At 46.4% G+C, this 19,533-nt stretch overlaps 1 protein-coding gene across 2 annotated transcripts; it reads left to right on the plus strand.

The window, feature by feature from the left end:
* Nucleotides 1–218: 218 nt before the first annotated feature.
* ZBTB37 (zinc finger and BTB domain containing 37) lies at nt 219–17,579 on the plus strand. Of its 2 annotated transcripts, none has more exons than XM_075507857.1 (5): nt 219–243; nt 2,313–2,424; nt 3,894–4,846; nt 6,251–6,350; nt 8,616–17,579. In XM_075507857.1, exons 3-5 carry the CDS (start codon nt 3,924–3,926, stop codon nt 9,102–9,104), a joined length of 1,512 nt encoding a protein of 503 aa, XP_075363972.1. In that variant the 5' UTR covers nt 219–243; nt 2,313–2,424; nt 3,894–3,923; the 3' UTR covers nt 9,105–17,579. The 2 variants fall into 2 exon arrangements, with proteins under 2 accessions (XP_075363972.1, XP_075363973.1); XM_075507858.1 differs by lacking the exon at nt 219–243 and adding an exon at nt 1,080–1,150.
* Nucleotides 17,580–19,533: the final 1,954 nt, after the last annotated feature.

A 19,533-nucleotide genomic window follows, 5' to 3' on the forward strand; every position in this document is an offset into this window, starting at 1 on the left:
CCCTTTATATAGGGTCGGCGCCATCACGTGAGCGCGCCGCGCCGGGCGGAGAGCGGCCCCTCCCCTGTTAGCGTCACGGGGGGGCGTGGCGTGCTGGGGCGTGGCGAAGGGGCGTGGCGCCGCGGCGGGCGGGGGAGCGATGCGCGCCGCGGCCTCACGGGCGGGAATTTTCTTCCGGGGTGCGGCCCGCTCGGGGGGTTTCGCTTCCGGGACGGCGCTGCGGGCCCTTCCCACCCCCGCCAGGTAGGTACCGGCGCCGCGCGGGCCTGGCGGGCCGGGCAGGGCAGGGCAGGGCAGGGCGGGGCGGGGCGGGGGGAGGCCGGGCCCGCCCCGCCCGTGAGGCGCCGTCACGCCCGCGGGGGCCGGCGCAGGGGGCCGGGGAGCGCGGCCGCGCCCCGCCGCCGCCCCTCCTCCCCTCAGGGCCGCGGGGCGGGGGCCGCCGGGCCCGCTCCCCCCCCCCGCCCCCCGCCGCGGGGACTCCGCCGGCCGGGCCCGTCCCTCCCTGGCGGCCCCCGCCGGGCTCGCCCCGTCCCGCCGGCCGGCGCTCTCCCCGCGGGAGGAGAGCGGTGCGTTGTCAGCCCCACGGGCGGGACGGCGTGGGGTTGATTTAGCCCTCGCGGTGAGGGGAGGGTGGATTTCGGTCCGCGTTCTCCATGCACCCCCGGGTTCGGGTTCGGGTCTTCAGGCGCCTCTCTGCAGCTGTCGGGGCTAAAAATTAACCGTAATCACCTCGCGCCGGGAGCGAAGGCCTGGAGGAGTCACGTATGAGCGATTTAGTGGGGAATAAACCAAGCACTGTTAAATTTGCTCTTTTAGCTGAGGCGGGGGAGGAGGAGAAAGGCAGCATGTCTCATCTCAATTTAGAGTTACTATTGTTTTTATCTCTATTAATGTCCCGTCGTAATTTGAAAGTAGTCAAGTTGACCAGTCATCGTAAATCTCAGCCCCAAAAGCTGAGACTTTTCAGTTCCACCTCCTCTATACAGCTCCCCAGCTTGACAGTTTCCTGACAAAGGATATATTCAGAATGAGCATCATCTGCTGCAGATGGTCTGCCCCAGCTTTTTACGAGGGCCTGGTGGATCAGGAATTTCTGCTGGTCTCATTAGTTGCACTTGCCTCACTGGGTGAGAGGCATTTTCTGAGATAAGTAAGTCCAAGTCTCAGCTGGTGACACTTCAAATTGTATTAAAAATAGATAAGCGTCTCAGTATGCTCTCTGTAAAGAGCATTGCTCAGCAGGAGATCCCGTTCATCCTGCAGGTAAAGGCTGAGATGATGAACGTGTAGTCCAGTGCCAGGAAAGGCAAAAATTGAGATGTCATTGCACTGCCGGCTGAGGTGCATAAGCTTATGATAGACTCCTACCCACAAGGACAGAAATCGTCTTCTGACAAGGGTAGTTTGATCTAAAAAGATAGATTCCCCCTTGCCAGCCTCTGACTGAGGTTGTCCCCAAAGCGTATCATAAAATGCCGCTTCCTCGATACTGAGGTACGTGAAGCTACGTGGGTCCTTTTCTCCTGCCATCAGTGGCAGACGGATTTTTCCCTGCCTTCAGAGCCGAAGCTCGCAAATAGTTTTTCAGGCTCCCCTGGGAGCAGCTGACTTCTGACCAGGGCTGTACACAGCCACGCTCAGCAGTTAGCGTCTGATTATTATTTTTTCCCTTTTCTTTATATATGTCCCCAGCTGATGCGCTGAGAAACAAACAGTTGGCCTCTGCCTCCAGCCTCATCTCCCTGCACGAGCCTACCTGGGTGCTCGCTGCCTCAGCAGGCGTGCTTCACCTTGCAAAGGATGCCCATGCACCTTTCCTTTGCTTGCCTGCCTTAAGAGAATGCTTTGGGGTTTATCGCTTTAGAAACTGGTGGTTTGGGAAGATTATGAGATTCCAGGCTCCCCAATCCTGTAAACATGTGCACATGCTCGATGTGATTTTGGCTGTGTGAGTGTTCCTAATGGTATAAGTGAGATGGCTCATTTGAGGAAAACCCTGCATGTGTTTAAATGCTGCAGGGTTAGTGCCAGAGATACCAGAGAGGAAATTACTTATTCAGGTTATTTGCACTTCCATTTTTTATTTTAATGACCATTGGTGCAACGCAAACACTGAGCAGACAGTGGGGAAAGATCAATTTGATAAGATTCAGTGTTTCTCTGTGGTTTGGGGTGGGACGTCACGTAATGGTTAGCTAATCCTGCTGTTGTATCCTCCAGCAAAACAAAGAATGACGAAGCTTGACGTTCTTGATTGTGCTCAGGAGAACCCGTGCTACATTTTTTCTTTCTTTTCTTTTTTCCTTCTAAAGGGGAAGGGGGCAAAAAGTTTTCAGACCTTCTTACTACATCAGAAGAAAAAAGGAAAACAACAAGATACCACCCCTGTTTCCTCCCCTTTGCATGTTACTCGTAACATTACAGGTAAGACATTGGGTTTTCTACTTCACCTTGTTTTGTGTGTTTGAAGTTCTGCTCTTAACATTGTGTTGACACAGATCTGTGCGCTATAGTTCCTTGATTTCTGTGGGTTTCATTGCTTTCTTCTAAAGATAGGGGAAGGGGAGAAGAAGCCTTAAGACATGGTGCTGTTAAGCTGCACTTTGCGAAGTTTTGTGCACCCCTGATCTCACCTACCCCAGAGACTCGCAGCCATCCGGCCATTTAGCAATCTCTTTGCACAACTTCGAAAGATTGACAGGCTGTCCTGCAGCTTCAGGTTTAGTAACATATTTTGCTAAGTTTGCACAAAGTCTGCTTGGGCATATGAACATGCGCTATCCTGCAGCGTTCATAAATTAAAAAAAAAAAAGTCCTTCAAAGGCACATATGCTTTCCTGTGTGCTAGTTCCTTCAATTCTGAGATTTCTTGGAGTAGGCACTATGAGCCTCAGTATTCCCAGCCTGCCTGAAATTGTTTTGATATCTGCAGCAGTCTGCTTAATCGACACTTTAGATGCCATCCAGCTTGGAAGCTGTTCATGCCACGAGTGGTCTTTAATAAACATATTTACTTTCTTTTTTTTTTTATTTTTGGGAGAGTTTACATCTAATTTTGGATCATTCCGAATTTTTACCATATATGGTCAGGGCTCCTTTTCAAACTTTGCCAAAATGAAATGTGATGATTATAGAAAAATGAATTATGGAAGTGAAACTAGGAGAGCTAGTTTGTTAATCCCCATTGTTCGTAAGTTGTCTTTTGCTGTATGCAATATCTCAGATCACACAAACGTCAGCTTCTTTTGCCAGGGAGTCACTTGTGCCCAGTGGATGGTCTGGTGTTTAGAACTAGATTCTGTTCTTTTTCTTTCACCGGCCTGTTGTATATTTTCTGCCATGTGTCAGAAACACCACATATGATGAATGTCTTGGTTTTAACAATGTACTTAAGATGCCTTGAGGTCAAATGTGTGCCGGTCAGCTTTTGAAAAGTCTCTGAGGCGGATTTAGTTCCTGGTGTCTCCTTCCTGATTCCTGTTCTACAAAGGAGGGATAACAATATTACTTTCCTCTTTTCAAAGTGCTTAGAAGGTACAAGTGCTAAGTATTTTAAGCCATTATGCAATCAGTTGCCTATTTTTAGTACCTGAACCATTTTTAATGTTCTTTTTACAATGCAAATGTGCTTTTATTGAGGCTGACAGAACGATTCGAGCACTTAAGCCACAGGGAATGGGGATCTATCGGGGACTGTTTTAACATAACTCTTGTGAAAGATGGTGTAGAGCATATAAAGATCAGAGGACTGCTGTGAGGTGCTTGTAAATTAAATGGTGAGAGACTTCTCTAAAAATCCCAGTATTTCAAACTGCATGAAAGTAGGTGAAAAATGTTTTAAATGCAAATGATAGATAGCTCTGTTAACGATGGTATTTTTTCCCCCTTTCCAGTAGGGTTGTGCACCTGCAACTGGGACAGCCATGGAGAAGAGTGGGAACATTCAGCTGGAGATTCCTGACTTTAGTAACTCTGTCCTGAGTCACCTGAATCAGTTACGCATGCAGGGTCGCCTGTGTGACATCGTGGTCAACGTGCAGGGGCAAGCTTTCCGTGCTCACAAGGTGGTGCTGGCTGCCAGCTCGCCCTACTTCCGCGACCACATGTCCTTGAATGAAATGAGCACCGTTTCCATTTCTGTCATCAAGAATCCTTCTGTTTTTGAGCAGCTCCTTTCCTTTTGTTACACCGGTAGGATATGTCTGCAGCTGGCTGACATCATCAGTTACCTAACGGCTGCCAGTTTCTTGCAGATGCAGCACATCATAGACAAATGCACGCAGATTCTCGAGGGAATTCATTTCAAAATTAACGTGGCAGAGGTGGAAGTGGAATTGAGCCAGACCAGGACAAAGCATCAGGAGAGACCACCAGAGTCTCACCGGGTGACGCCAAATCTAAACCGTTCTCTGAGCCCACGTCACAACACCCCGAAGGGGAGTCGCCTGGGCCAGGTTAGCACGGTGCTGGACATTCGGGAGCTCAGCCCACCTGAGGAATCCACCAGCCCCCAGATAATTGAGCAGAGTTCGGACGTGGAAAGCAGGGAGCCCATACTGCGGATTAACAGAGCGGGACAGTGGTACGTTGAGACGGGAATGGGAGACCGTGGGGGACGGAACGACGATGACATCCGGGTGCTGGGAGGAGTACGCATTAAAATGGAGAACCTGGAGGAGTGGCTCGGGGCAGAGCATCAGCCATCGGGAGAAGATGGGAGCAGCGCTGAGGAGGTCACTGCTATGGTGATCGACACCACGGGCCACGGATCGATGGGCCAAGAGGCTTACATGCTAGGGTCCTCTGGGGCCAAAGTGGTCAGGCCAACCAGCAGTGAGATTGACAGGTGAGTTTTCTTTAACTTAATTACTGACCTTGGCTGTAAGAGGAGATTTTGCAAGATTTTCACTTGGCTGGGTTGGTCCCCTTGGAACATTTCCCCCTTATATTTCCTGTGGCTGTTAAGCATAAGCGCTGGAGGAAGTTTTTCATGGTGTTAGAAAGTGTGTCCGGTTTGGGTTATAGTATTTTGGCTGCGTAGTGATCAGACCAGGATCTCCAGGTGGAGGCTAGTTTGAGAAATTAATTATTAGCACTTAGAGATGTATAGGTTGGAATCTCTACCTCTTGGTGTATAGCTGAGGTGGGTTTTTTGTCTAAAGAAGATACTGCAGTTCAGTCTCAGTAGATACCATGCTCAGCATCGGAATTAACAAGGTCACATACAATATGTGTTACGCAAAGTGTCATTGCAATGATGCCTTCTGACCTGAAAATCTGGGGGTGGTTCTGTTTGAGAAACAAGCTGGTCACCAGCTGTAGGTCAAGAGGGAATTTTCTTCACGGTGGTCCAGGACAGCGGTGGGCCATGGGTTTACATCTTCTGAAGCAGTTGGAGCGGGGAGCCCATCAGCCTCCGCTGTTGTTTTGATTTATATGAAAGAGCAGAAAGCCTTTATTGAAAATAGGTGGTGAAATCTGCTGAGCTTTGATTCTCCATCCATCTGCTTCCCCTCCACTCCAGCATTTGTTTTCTTTCCCTTAGCTCAGACCAAAGAATGGATCTGATAAGGGGCAGATCTGTTGTGTTTGGGGGGTTTGTATTTGTGGGGTTTCCCTTCACATCTGCCTCTCTTCTCTTCTAGCTCAATCCCTCTGGTCCCATGGGGGAACAGCTACCTGGAAGCAGTGGATATTCTATCACTTGTTGCTTAATAAATCAATCAGTGGGAATGATCTTGAGCTGGCCCTTGTGAGAGCGATCCTTTCCTAGTTCCTTAACTCTTTTCCACTGATCAGCTAGCCTCGAGCATCTCTTTTTGCATGGCGCTCAATATCCACTGTTTCCTACCTGGAGTCCATCACATCACTTTTGTTTCACACTTGAAAGGGGGAGGAGGGCGAGGGTGGTCAATGAGAGGTGCCCTGAGAAATGGTTTCTTCTCCTGTTGTACAGTTCCTGAGTCACCGGGCCCATATCAGTTTACTTGTGATAGCAACCAAAAAGCTCTCTGTTACTGAACTGGAAGCCAAATGACTCAGTTTTATTTTTCAGATGTTAAGACTGAAACCACAGACCAGTATGACTTGGTTTTTCCTTTATACTTGCGCTGTTCCGCCTCCTGTGTGTTAGCTGGTGAGGATGAAGCGATGCTATACAGGTGCCTCTATTGCTCACCCGTTGTTCTAAAAACCGTAGTGACCTGATGCCCATTAAAAACTCCGTTTACACTCTTCCCCCACCCCACAGATTTAGCCCTTCTGGCAGCATGGTTGCTGTGACTGAGCGGTACAGATCAAAAAGCGAGTCTCCCGGGCGGATGGATGAGCCCAAGCAGCCCAGTTCCCAGGTAGGCAGATCAAGAAGTTTGCAAGTAAATGTTGGCGTTGAAGGTGAAGGGGACTGTGTTGTGATGAAGTGTATAATATTTTATATTTGCAAGCAATCTGTTTGTGAAACAAAGACCTTTTACTGTTGCAAAGGGTTTAGTTGCTCCCACTGAGAACGTATGCTGTTGGTATATGATTTAAAAATGATTTTGGCTGTCGTTTGGGATTTTGGCCACATACCTGGAAAACACAAGGAGTTTCTCTTGTTATCAGAAGGCATAAATATCAACCCTGGTTCTGGGCAGGCCACCAACTCCTGAGGAGAAACCCCATTTGCCTGCAGGGTTGGATCTGCCCTAAAACACTGACAGCAAATGCCTGAGCTGAGGGAGGAGGTGTTAGCTGGCTTCTGTGGAAGACTGAGGGGTGACAACAGCTGAACCTTTCCATGGTAGTGCCGAAACCATTCCAAAAAGCCTTCCAGGCACTACACCAGTAAACCCTTAGGGTGGAGTGTCAAAGGACTGTGGATTTGTACAGAGGTCTCTGTCTCATCCCCAAGGGACTGTGTTGCATAGCAGAATTTGCAACGTAAAGTAGCTCTGACTCCTCTGCTTTCTTGGGGTATGGGTACAGTTTTGGGGTAGGAGCGAGAGTGATGCAGAAATACAGGAGGGCAACGGGCTATAGGGTGCAGCAAAGTGGGGCATGGCGGTAATACCTGTGCGTAATTATTTTGATCTAATTTTTTTCTTGCATACAGTCAGTATTGCAGTGGCATTATAGTGCAAGTGTATCGCCCACACTCTTGTGTGCCTGGCAGATAAGTAATGTGTCAGTTCGTAATCAAATTACTTTGCTGGAGGCAGGTGAGAAGTTACCAGGCTGCTTTGCCCTTGAGTAAGACCAAGTGAAGTAAGGGGGAAAAAAAATCATGATTGCTGTCTGCTAACTTTGTAATAAACTTCCATAAAACAAAAGATACCTTTTTGTTACTATTTTGCCAGAGCTTTGTTTTGTGTCCGCAGAATACATCTAGAAAATTTCAGGTCAAACTAACCCTCCAGGGCAAATGTGACATACAAAGCAATTTTAGCTCTACATACAGAAAACTTGCTATTATTTCTCCATCGTGAGATGGCCTCAAACATAAAACTGTAGGCTACCACATACACGGGGAAGTATCATCGCTTTCCACTCTTCCTGGTATTGCCGTATCAATGCTAAAAATAGTCTGCCCGTGATCCCTGCCCAGTGGCAGTGGTAGAGTGGAAAGAAAGTACCATAGCTTTGTGCATCTCCTTTAGTCCTGAGCAGCTTACCAGTGCTCATACAGCCAGATCCAATGGCATCTGGCACAGTTACGCTGCTGCTTGCGCGTGCACAGCCCTGGTTGCCGGAGGAGAGGCCCTCCTGCCATTATGCTAGTTGCTTGTCTGTGTTTGGCGTCATCGGGAAACACTGTAAGACTTGGGAGTGCAAGTACTGTATCCTCCAGCACAGAGGCATTCAGGAGACTGTCTGTTTGTGCTCGTTCTGAATATGATAGCCAAAAGTGGCTGTCCTAGAGCCCGAGCTTGCGGTTCAGGGTTACCCTTGGCTGTTTGTCGTTCTGGCTTCAGAAAATAACAAGGAGCGAGCTAGTCCTTGCTGTGTGACTCAGGCTGGGCGTGCTAGCTCTCTATGCTGCAGATCCTCCCCTGCAATGCCGCAGGGCTGGGATGGGTTACACAGCCATTTAGGCAAACGTGATTCATTATAAAATGAATCCTGAATGACACCTGAATAAATACCTACGTAAAGGGACACCTGAAGAGTTTCAGATATGATTTGTAGTTTATTCCACCTTCGTTTTACTGCAAGCTCATCAACTGGCTTCTTTTTTTAACCTTCAGTAAGTAAAACAGAATGTGGTATACAGTAGTTTAATCAAACTGGCCCAAGTTTTAAAAAAAGTAACATGTATTGACACGTTTGATCCACAACTCAATCAGTGGCTAAGCACCCTCCTCACAAGAGCTGTGCTTTCTTCCCTGGATCTAGCGAATGACTTGGCAGAAGGGGCCGCTATAGCAGAAGTTTCTAATTGATTGCTCATTTGTCTTCAGCCCCAAGGCTCCAGTTAAGCACTTAAATGTGTGCTTGAGGTTGAAGACATTAGTGCTGCTGATTTCGAGGTTTGGCACATGCTTCAGTGCTTTACTGGCTGGACTGGGGCCTGATCTTCTTTCCTGCAATTTGTCTTAGGCTGCTTGTTATTTAAATCTCTGTTGCTTCCTTTGCAGGGGGAGGAATCGGCCATGCTTGGAGTGAGCGGTTATGTGGAATATCTCCGGGAGCAGGAGGTTTCAGAGCGCTGGTTCCGGTACAACCCACGGCTCACTTGTATTTACTGCGCCAAATCCTTCAACCAGAAAGGTAGCCTGGACCGGCACATGCGTCTCCACATGGGCATCACGCCTTTTGTCTGCCGCATGTGTGGGAAGAAGTACACCCGCAAGGATCAGCTGGAGTATCACATCCGCAAACACACAGGCAACAAGCCCTTTCATTGCCATGTCTGCGGCAAAAGCTTCCCTTTCCAGGCTATCCTCAACCAGCACTTTCGCAAGAACCACCCTGGCTGTATGCCTCTGGAGGGGCCTCACAGCATCTCCCCTGAGACCACCGTCACGTCCCGGGGGCAGGCGGAGGAAGAATCTCCTCCGCAGGAGGAGGCTGTTGCTGTGGGGGAGACGGCACAGGGATCTGTGTCCACGACTGGGCCAGATTGAAACACGGCTGCAGAGTCTGGGGAGAAAGGACCATCTTCCCATTTTTGGCTCTAAAGAGTCAGCACCAACCTGGCAGGCTGGTACTGTAATTAGTGCAATGCCACCACTGGACAGAAAGAAGCTCCCAAGATGTTGCCAAAATAGAAAAATCTTCCTCTCTCTCTCTCTCTTTTCTCTCACACACCCGCACACACACGCGTAGAGTGTTAAGAGTTTTTCTCCCTTATTCCTCCTCCTCTTGGAGAAAAACAAAACAACTGTGTCAATCAACTTCTTATTCAGGGATCGACAGGATTTTTAATTTTTTTAATGTTCTGCAGTGATCTGGGACGAGCAGTTATTTGTATTTCTCGACAGCGTTTTGGCCTAGCAGCTAGGTCCCGCCGGCCATCAGCCGTGCAGGCCTGGTGAGCCTAGTGTGCCAGGCTGCTCCTTGCCATATCTGCTGGTCCAGCTCAAGGGGAAAGCAGGGGCAAGGTGCTGTTGCCTTCCTCCATTCCCCAGGTACTTGCCACGTTAAAGAAAACAAAAAGACTGGCCTGGTGGAACCTGCCTTGCCCGAGTGTATTTATCCCTGTCTTATTTTTGGTGTGTCTCTTTTTACCTTTTTACTTAAACTATTATTTTAGGGCTTTTGGCTTGCCTGTTCCAGGCATGCAGCCTCAATGCCCCTTGTTAAAAGCGGGCACGGCTATAAAGCGATATTCTAAAGGTCAGCAAAATTTGAAGCGCTTCGGCTACTGAAAGTGAAATTTAGCAGCTGTGAGGTTTGCATTAGACTCTGATGCGTTGGGAGAAGGGTTGGAGGGGTCTTTCAGAGGAGGTTGTCCTTTGCTGTTGCTGATCTGGAGACTTCAGAGCACTCTGATGTCCTGACCGGCACGCTGCCATGCTTCAGGTGTTGGAGCGTTAGGAAGAGTTTTTCTGGACTGACTGAATTGCGGAGTTAGAGGCTGGCTACCAAAGTCGTCCTTCACCCCTACTCCCCCCTCAACACGCACTTGATCTTTTATAACAGCAATATGGTATACTGAAATACTATCATCCCAGCCGAGCAATTGTGGGTGGTTGCTTTTAAACGTGTTTCTACAAACTAGTTTGATAACTTTTTTATCGATGAAATGCAAAAAGAAAAGAAAACCTTACTTTATTTCCTCCTAACGGTTCAGGAAACTTAGAAGTGAATGGTTCCTAGAGCAATCACAACTCTGTCCCCTTGCATGGACTTAAACTTTTGTATTCTAAGCAGCTCTGATGTTTAGAGCAAGTTAAGCAAACCCGGAGAGACATGCCCGCGTTGTGTATTGTAGGTGTTTGCACGTGCTTACATGTTTCATAAACGGAAAAGCATGGGACAGGTAGATAAGTGCAAATATCTTGACATCTTTTGAAGAAGTCTTTTTAAAAATATGCAATACTTTTAAGAGTTTTCTCTGTTTCTGATGCCGAGTTGTTTATGACGGAGGGGGAAAATGAACGGCAGGTTGCACAGATTGGGTTTGGGAGAGGACGTTTGGTTGAAGGAGTTCTCTTGAGGATGTATAACGTGTATAATAAGGAAGGATGAAGTCCTGATCCTTAAGGTGATGGGAGGAACAATGAGACATTGGAAGAGGAATACACTTCATCTTGCTTTGGCAAAGCAAGCCGGGCAAGCAGTTAGAGCATGGGTTTGGTGGGCAGGAGACTTACCAAGTGAAAATAAAGCTTGGCCCGCAGTCTGACTGCACAATTTTGGGCACATGGAAACATCTCCAGCCCTCACTTTCCCCACCTGCAAATTGGGACTCCCTGCCCCTTTAGAGGGAAGAATTTGGAGAAGGGTGATGTATTCTTGCCTCGCTTTATATATTTTTCTCTTTTATAAGTGAGGGGTCTCACTGTTCCTCCCATGTCTCTCTCAAAAAGCAGATGTGGCTCTAATGTTTTTTTTGTGTGTAGGGAAGGGAAGGGCTTGGTGCCAGGATCATGTGTAACGGGGATGTGCTCCTAAGAGAGGAATCTTTGCAAGTGTTCTGAGCCAGGCACCTGCAAAGTACAATTTCATTGACCATTTCAAACAGGAAAACAGATATTTCACCTCCGTTTTCCTTCTGTCCCTTCTTCTTCCTCTCCTGTCAAGTGCATCATCACACAGTGAATGATTTTCTAAGTGGCCACCCAAGGGACCAGCCCCATTGGGTTTCCTGTCGAAGGTCAAGCAGGATTGTACCGAAACAGTAAGGTTGCCAGAGAGCAGTCACAGAAGATGACAGATAAGAGGGTGGCTAAGGTAGGTTTCATTGCAATCAAGGTGTGGGGAGGAGCGGAGATGTGCAGAGTATGCTGCTTTAGTCATAGCTTTTGAAGTTACCAAAAATCAAAAAGAAAAAAGTTAAAAACTTTGAAGTCCTATCCTGTTCACACTAGAGAGCATCAAAAGTTACTTTTAGTTGCTTAAAAGATTTTTAAGTGTTTTAAAATAGAACTTTTAAAAGAATACTACCAAACTATAAAAACATAAAATTATTTATATACATATATTATATATAAATATAGTGGGAAAGTTTCCCTGCTAAGCTTGCTGTGAAGAGAAGGGTGAAGATGCAGTAACTGCTATACAAACAACATTTTTCTGAAACAGATGGCAACCGATCCATCAAAGCATAGTGATGAAGGGCTGACATAAAATGGTGAATGCCTTTATTTGTATGGCATAGCTGTGAGTTTCTTGAGCAGGTTTTTGTTTTACTGTATCGATACTGTGAACAGAGGAGCATCCTGACAGTCCAGGATGCCAGCAGTGCGTCCTGTTTTGCTTATTCACTACTTTCAATTGGCCTGGTGAAAACCATGAAATTGGTCCTTCATATCGTACTAGGCTAGTCTGAAACAAAGCTTGTGAAAGGTTTTTATTTTTTCCTCTTTTATAGTGGGTTTTTTTGTTTGGTTTTTTTTTTTTTTTTTTGGTGCAGAGGTTGCCACTGTATAAACGATCATTTCTGATTGCATGCAAAAGAGCCAATATTCTTGCCCGGGCCTCGCTGAGGTGAAGTTTATAGCTTGTAGCTAGAGTCAGTATAAGGTATGGTAGTGGGAATCATTTTAATATTATTTCTGTACATTTAATGGATATGTATGTGTATGTATGTTTAGGAATTATGGTGTCTCTGATGTTTTCTTGAACAGCGCTGAAAGCAGTTTAGGCCCATCCGCACTAGAAGATGGAACCAGTTCAGAGGAATTGTTTATTAACCTTTTCTTTCAGTGGTTGACTTCCTCAGTGCAGATAAGGCCGAGGTTCGAGAAAAAAGGGGTTGGAGGTCGTATATGGTATGGAAAAACCTCATGTGAATTTTCTGGCAGTGGTGTAGCTACTTGGAGCTGCTTTCCATAACAGAATGATACCATCTTTCATTGCCTCTCCATTGGCAAACCGTGTAGCTCTTTACGGTTGCACTGAAGCTGTGGAGAATCAGGTGCCAACTTTCCAAGTGCTAATGCTTCTGTGATGGGTTGAGGCACGGCTTTGCATTTCCACGTCTAGCTGCAGCTTTTTCCCCTCTGCCAAAACTGTGATTTCAACTGTGATTTAAGGAGGATGTGAAGAGAACTCTGTCATATTTTAATACCTCTGTACGTAACATTTCTGTCCGCTTCAGAGTTAGGGCTTACTAACCCATTTGTTTGCTTGCCTCAGGCAACAGGGGGAACACACTCTATTTCTGCAGTTTTCTTTCTCAGAGGGGGAACACATTTCTTTGTTCTTTGCTGCGGCAGAGAAACCTTCCAAATGTGAAGTGTTGCGGTTATCTCCTTGAGCCTGCAGAAAGCCCCGGTGCCAAGTCACAGCAGAGTGACATGACGGTTGCCGTGGCCATTCCCTGCTGCTGCCAGGTTCCCTGTGAATAGCTGTGAAAATAACAAGAATTGTGTTAATACTGTGCTGCTGCTTTGGGGAAAAGCTAAACCTCTTCCTCTTGGGAGGATGACCGATGTGAAGCTGGGAAAGGGAAAAAGCAGGCGGTCTTTTGGCTCTCTTGCAATGGGAGTACGTAAGAGCAAACTGTGCTTCTTATTTCCAGCAGCTAGAGAGAGAGGGATGAATGAGGAGGCTTTATGAAATGTGAATTTATAACAAGAGGCTGATAACACACTTAGAGCCGCTTAATAAGATCCAGGGATATCAGCCTGGTAAGAATCAGAGCAGCCAATGCAGATGGGCAATCCCTTACTTGTTCTCCCAGCGTTGTCCGGCCATCAGGTTCAGTCCTTTGACTTACCTACATCTTCTCTACAATATTTTCAAGCTGTGATCTGTGTAATTTAACTTTCAGAAGTTTGGGTGGCTGAAGGGCAGGAAGAATAGAAAGCGTTTTGTGTCTCTGCGGCTGTTTTAAATCCAGCTGAGGTCGGTAGCGAGTGACTCTGTTCCCATCTGACAGCTATGCAGAGCTGGAATTGCATTTGGAACAAGCTGCGATCTTGCTGAAAAGCATAGCGGGGCAGGCTTGGTGGGGTGGGCACGGAGCCAGGATTTCAGCCCTCTGCGAGATCAAGGTTGAAATAAATTGACAGGACAGATCTCCCTGCTTGTCCTGCTCCTGTTTTGTGACAGCTAGGTGACTTTGTTTTCCAGGGCAGGCCTTCCCACGCCTGTAGTAATTTCAGTACGCAGTAGTAATTTCAGTTAAAAATGTGATGCCCAGTTCGGTAAATGATTCTAAGCAGTCTGGTCTTCGAGCAGAGTCCTTCTGCCGCCTTTGGGTGATTCAACCCTAACGATGCATTTGCAAGCACAGCGTTGTAGCTTTTATTTGCTGCTGATGTCATCTCTCCTGCAGAACCCAATGTATAAATAGAAAGACAGCTGAAAAGGTGCAGTTTATTTGGGTGGAAGGTAGCCTGTGAGGTAGACGGAGTCATGCATCTTTAAAACCAACAAAAATTAGCACCCCATAAACTTACTATTTAAACATTATAAAATTCTCCTCTTTGATCCATGACATGCCTGCCAATTTAGCCATACCAGCATCCAAGTGTTTCTGCAGATTAGCGACACCAAATGCTATTCTTGCTCTACTGGAAATATTTTGGGGATGGGAGAAGTCAAGGAGCTGTAATTCAGGAAACTTCTAATTTTTGTCAAGGTTTGGGCTTCCCGTTTCACTTGGGAGCTGAGCCCATAGCCAGGACTGCAGTCAGAAAGTCTGGGGTGTTTTGATGGAGCTGCCGCTGACCGCCTGTGTAGCCTCGTCTGGCAATAACGATATTCTCAGAGATGAGTATTATTACTCCTGTCGTGAGGTGAGCACAGAGCTTTGACATGCACAGAGCTTTGACATCTTCAGTGGAAGGTCCTAAAGAGGAGCTAAGTATTTTAATCATTGTCATTCAAAGGATATTTTAATATAAAATACATACATATATATGTATGTACATTTATATATATATATATTTGTAACCAAATAAAAGCTAGAGCTATGCAAACACTACTGGCTGCTGCTTGAAACTAATGTCTACCAGAACATTTTGGAACAGAGTAGATTTGTTGGGTTTTTTTGTCTTTAAATAAAATGCAGCAGACCAAAGTTTTGCTGCAGTTAGTCTTACCTAGAAACTTAGGTTATTCCTAATCTGGAACCCACTCAAGTGGGTTATAAAATTATCTGAAGAGTCCTACCATCTCTAAAATATTTCCATCTGCTGAAAGGCTTTCTTCTGCAAAACATAGGAAAACACGGAGGCTGGGACTAGGAGAGATTGAATGTGATGTTTGTGATGATAGTTAGAAGAGAAGTAGAATCAAGGAAGGCCTGGGAGCATTTTCTTTTGGGCGTAGGATTGAGTTGGCTTCAAGGAATCTTCCGGCTTGAGAAAATGTCCATCGCTGACACAGAGGCAGTGATCGAAGCATCACCGGGCTGAATTCTGGTCCCAGTGGAGGTATCGGAAGTCTTCCCGCTGAATCTGATGGTACCGGAGTTTAGTCTGCCAGGAGAAACTTCATGTGGTTTCTACCGTTTCTTTGCTTTTAGGATTAATGATATATCCAATTGTAATCTTCAGTGACCTTTGACTTTTTATTCCTGGGGACTGTAGAAAATTCAGGTTTCCTATAACATTATCCTCATCCCAACTGTGAACAAGTTACTACTGCTTCTTTATAATTTATTGTCTTTCTGTTCCTGAACGTCTGTGTGATCCATCTGTTCACCAGCGCCACCTTCCAGTGCTTCATTAGCTTTTATGCACAGGGAATTGTTGCAATGGATAAGTTGACCACGCTAGTTGGAAGAGTAGAAGCCTTTGGAGAATGACTTTTGCTTCCTCTAGCTGTCATTAGGGAGTGCACACACACATACCTGTATATACATATATATGTATACATATATAAAGTGTTTCAATATAAACTCATTTAGCATTATTGTTATTTAATTTATATTTTAATCCAGTTGTAAACCAAAGTATTACAGCTTGTGAAATGATGTATCTCAGAAATAGGAGGAACCTTTTTAGATGGGAGCTCTGAAAGATCTTTGCTGACAAAAATGCAGATTTAAGACTTACTTGCTGGGTAAAGGCTGATGGTGGGGAAGCAGTATGGGTTACCATTTTAAAACACTGTTGGGTTTTTTTCCTTACCCAGTATAACTTGGTATTTGGAGGAATTGCTATAAGAGCAGTACGGCGGGGCGTGTGATGGAGATGAGGCACGTGGTTAAAGCTAAGAGGGCAATGTCAGGTAGCGGTGTTTGCTGCTGGTGTCTTCTGTTCACAGATCTGGATTGAGGTGTGCTGTGTTCAGTTCTGGGCATCTCGGTACTGCCTTGTCAAATGACCCTGCAGGGAGCTAGCCGGTTGATGGTTTGAATGAGTGCTTTAAAAGTGAAGTCAGCAGCATTTCTGCTGCTGGACTTTTCCAGCGGAATCAGTTTGGAGTCTCTGCCACCCTGCTGTGCCTGCTGGTCACAAAAAATGGGGCTTCTGTCCTGCCTCTTGAATTGAGATGTTTTAAGGAAGCATGAGGACTTGCCTACTAGAATGCCTTGAGGAGATCCTCTGCAAGGGAAAATGAGGCAGGAATTTAGGCATGGATTTGCTGTATATGCTGTAACATGGATCTAAAGTGATTCCATATGGTACTCTGCCTGACCCCTTCCTTGTAAATGCAGGATTTGTTGGAATTTTTGTAAACACACGTAGAAAAGACAGGACAGGCTGTCTCAGTGCTGGCACTGCTTATACCTGCGTCCCCTTTGGCTTGCTGTTTCTTGCTGTGGTATCTAATGAGGGTTGGAGCTGAGAGGTGTTTGTTGAGATGGAGTACAGCTGCTACCAGACCAGGTGCTCCTGGGCTTTGGCTCATCTGTGCTGTCAGAGTGATTAAAGCAACCCACGAGAGGGGTTTCAGAGCCTTCTGAAGGCTTGGAAATGGCAATGTTTTTCATGGTACTTAACGGTTTTGTAGGAAAACAAGTATGTTCTGGCAAGCCTAGAAATAAAAAGGGAGAAGACAGCAAATCAGACTGTAGTCTGGCACAACTGGGAGCTGGAGAGAGAAGGCCACAAAACCAACCGTTAATGTATTTAGTATCTAATTTACAGTTTTAGAAAGCAGGCTTTTGCTAATTACTGATGTCTAGAGGTGGTTGGGTTTTTTTTAGTAACTTCTGTGAAGGTACATGTTCTGCTGTCCCCGATGGAAAGAAAAAAATGGGTTCAAAGATTAAATCTTGCTGATTCTTCTGTGCTGGGGAGTAATCGCCTTTCCAAGGAATTAGCAAACGCTATGAACAAATTCGCCTCTAACAAGCTCCTGCAGGCTTGGCAGCGGCTGTGTTTCCTGTTGCTCTTCTGCTCAGCCCGCACGCTAGAGTCTCTTTTTATAGAGGGTTTCCCTACATCTCTTGTACTGGGCAGGGTGGTGGTCCACCTACCTGTGTTGATTAAGTTCATTGAATACTCCCCAGCAGGATTAGCGCGTACTCACAGCTCATGGCGTATCAAGCACTCTGCTGGCTACACGCAGTACAGTTTTTAGCTACTAGATCTGGCAAATACAAAAAGACTGTAAGCTAATCTACTTCTAATTGTAGTCACCAGGTACTGTGGGTTGAGTACAAGACCCCTTCTGTGCCGCATGCTGTACCAGTGCGTAGGAACATCATCTGTCACATCAAATTCCTTTTGATTAAGGCATCCTGTAAGCAACCTCAGTGCAAAGGTGCTTCTCCGTGCAGCTGTCAGGAGAAACTGGTCCGATACCAGCAGCAGATCCCATGTGGCTGCTGTGTCAAATAGCAGTTGCTGTGATAAACCAGGCAAAAGAAAAAGGGAAAGCAGGCTCAGGAGAAGAGAGGTACCTCAGACCAAGCACTGGCTGCTAATTGGGCAGAAAAGAGTTCCTTGATTGAGACAATGGTCTGCATGTGGAATTTCTGTCATTTTTTTTGTTCAAACAACTTTTAATAACATATATATTTTTTTTTTTTTTTTTACAAAAAGGTAGCCCTTTCCACTGAAAATTTCCCAAGTTGATTAAGTAGCACTGGTGTCAGTATGCTGCATCCAGTGACTCCTCGGTGTTTAGTGGGTTGGCGACGATATGTGAGCCTCCGGGCTTCGGGTGAGGGGGTTGTGAATGTATGCTGCTGGCTGTCTTTCCCTATAATCATTCTGATGGCTTTGGGACATGGACCAAAACTGATTCTTTTTGTTTTAAAGCTTTAATTCTTTTCATGGAAATGATGAAAAATCTTAGCTCCCTCCCCAAATAGTTTTATGTTCTGTTTAGTTAAATTCTCATCCGGCATCAGTTTGTGATCTGAGAGCAATTCCTGTAACATCCATGAGAAGGACTTTGTAGGACTTCTCAGATCACAGAAGGTTTAAAACCTGTGGCTGTAGGAGGTGATGTTTGTAACATAGGTTTTATACTGCCGTAGAGGTAGGGAGGGATGAGGAAGGGTCTTTGTGGAGAGCCGGCCTCTGTTGCAGTGTGGATTGAGTCACTGGGCACTGGTGCCTGCTTGCAGGGGTCTTCGAGTTTAGAGGTGCAGATGGGATTTTCTTCAGAGATTTTCCTCATGGCTTCCCATTGCACAAGTGCTTCAGCTCCCCGCTTCGGTAGTGAACAACAGATTCTGCTGCCTTCGGCATCAGGAACGCAGTCAGCATTGAGGCTGCGTGTCGGGAGCCTGTGGGGGAATCTTAGGAGGGGAATCGTGCACCTTCAGAACCAAAAAGTTGAACTTGTCAAAGGCTTTTGTGAATGAGGAGTTAAACCTGCTTTTGCCAGGGTGGTGGAGTAGGCCTGGGGGTTTTGGCTGTTAACATATATTCAGATCCTTGTTTTTGCAGGGTGAGATGCGCCATTTCAGAAATCTGGGCAAGGAAAAGTGATAGCGTTTGAACCCTGTGTTCTCATTCCAGGTTTCCACTGAGAACTGCACCAGGTATGTGAATGCCGTCGACGGGGTAGAAGGGGAGCTGTGCAGCATCATGTGACGTGGCTGGGAGTGTGTATGTGTTACATCAGGGGGTGCTGGGTGTGCCATGCTAGAGATGACCCAGGTAAATGGGCACCTTTTGAGACCAATAGGATGGTGACATGTTCCCAAAAAGTGATCTGAGCTGTGTCCGTCAAGCTTGCAGGGTAGTAGTTTTCTGATGAGCTGGTGAGTAGTGTTGGGAGAGGAATGGGAAACACTTCACTGTAAACTCCTTGCACAGTGCTTCTGCAAAGCCGCGGGGCTGTGTTGTACTAGCACAGCCCTGCACGAGCCCCCCCTGCTCATCCCCTATTGCTACACACAGCACCAGTGGAGCAGGCCAAGCTGAAAGTGTCTCTCTGGAAATAAGAGGGTGTTTCCCTACAGAACGTGGCGCAGGAAGGGAGGGAGATAGCTGTGGGATTTGTGCCCCAGCTAGAGCCTAGGACTTTTAGCCCTGGGCACAGAGAGCTCAAGACCTATTGCCTGTCACTGAGGGATGAGGCTCAAGGGGATGCTTTTCTTCTTTGCTAGAGGGAAGCTATTGTATCTGCTGGAAAAAAAAATGCATGTGGAATCTGGGGTAATTCTTGCTAGGAGACCAGTTATATTACTGGTTATATTCCAGCAGCAGAATAATTAACAAAATACTTCTTTTCATTAAAAAAATCAGTGTTAATTCTAACCTGGTGATGGTGACCTGCTTACATCATCTAGTATGTGATTCACATCACACCTCTTACAAAGCTGTTTGTATTTCCCCACCACAGAAGTGGTAGTAAATCTCCCTACAGCTGCAGACTTGTTGTGGTCTATAAATGGGAAGAGGCACTTTCCCCGTCTGCTGATGAGCGCTGTAAAGGATTCATCCCACAAAGTGATTGAAAACAGCAGCACTTCAACTATGCAGATAGTTTGCCTACATTAGCCAGAGTTTCTTTAGATAGCCAGAGACA

Source organism: Mycteria americana, chromosome 7 (genome assembly GCF_035582795.1).
Source record: "Mycteria americana isolate JAX WOST 10 ecotype Jacksonville Zoo and Gardens chromosome 7, USCA_MyAme_1.0, whole genome shotgun sequence".
NCBI lineage: Eukaryota > Metazoa > Chordata > Aves > Ciconiiformes > Ciconiidae > Mycteria > Mycteria americana.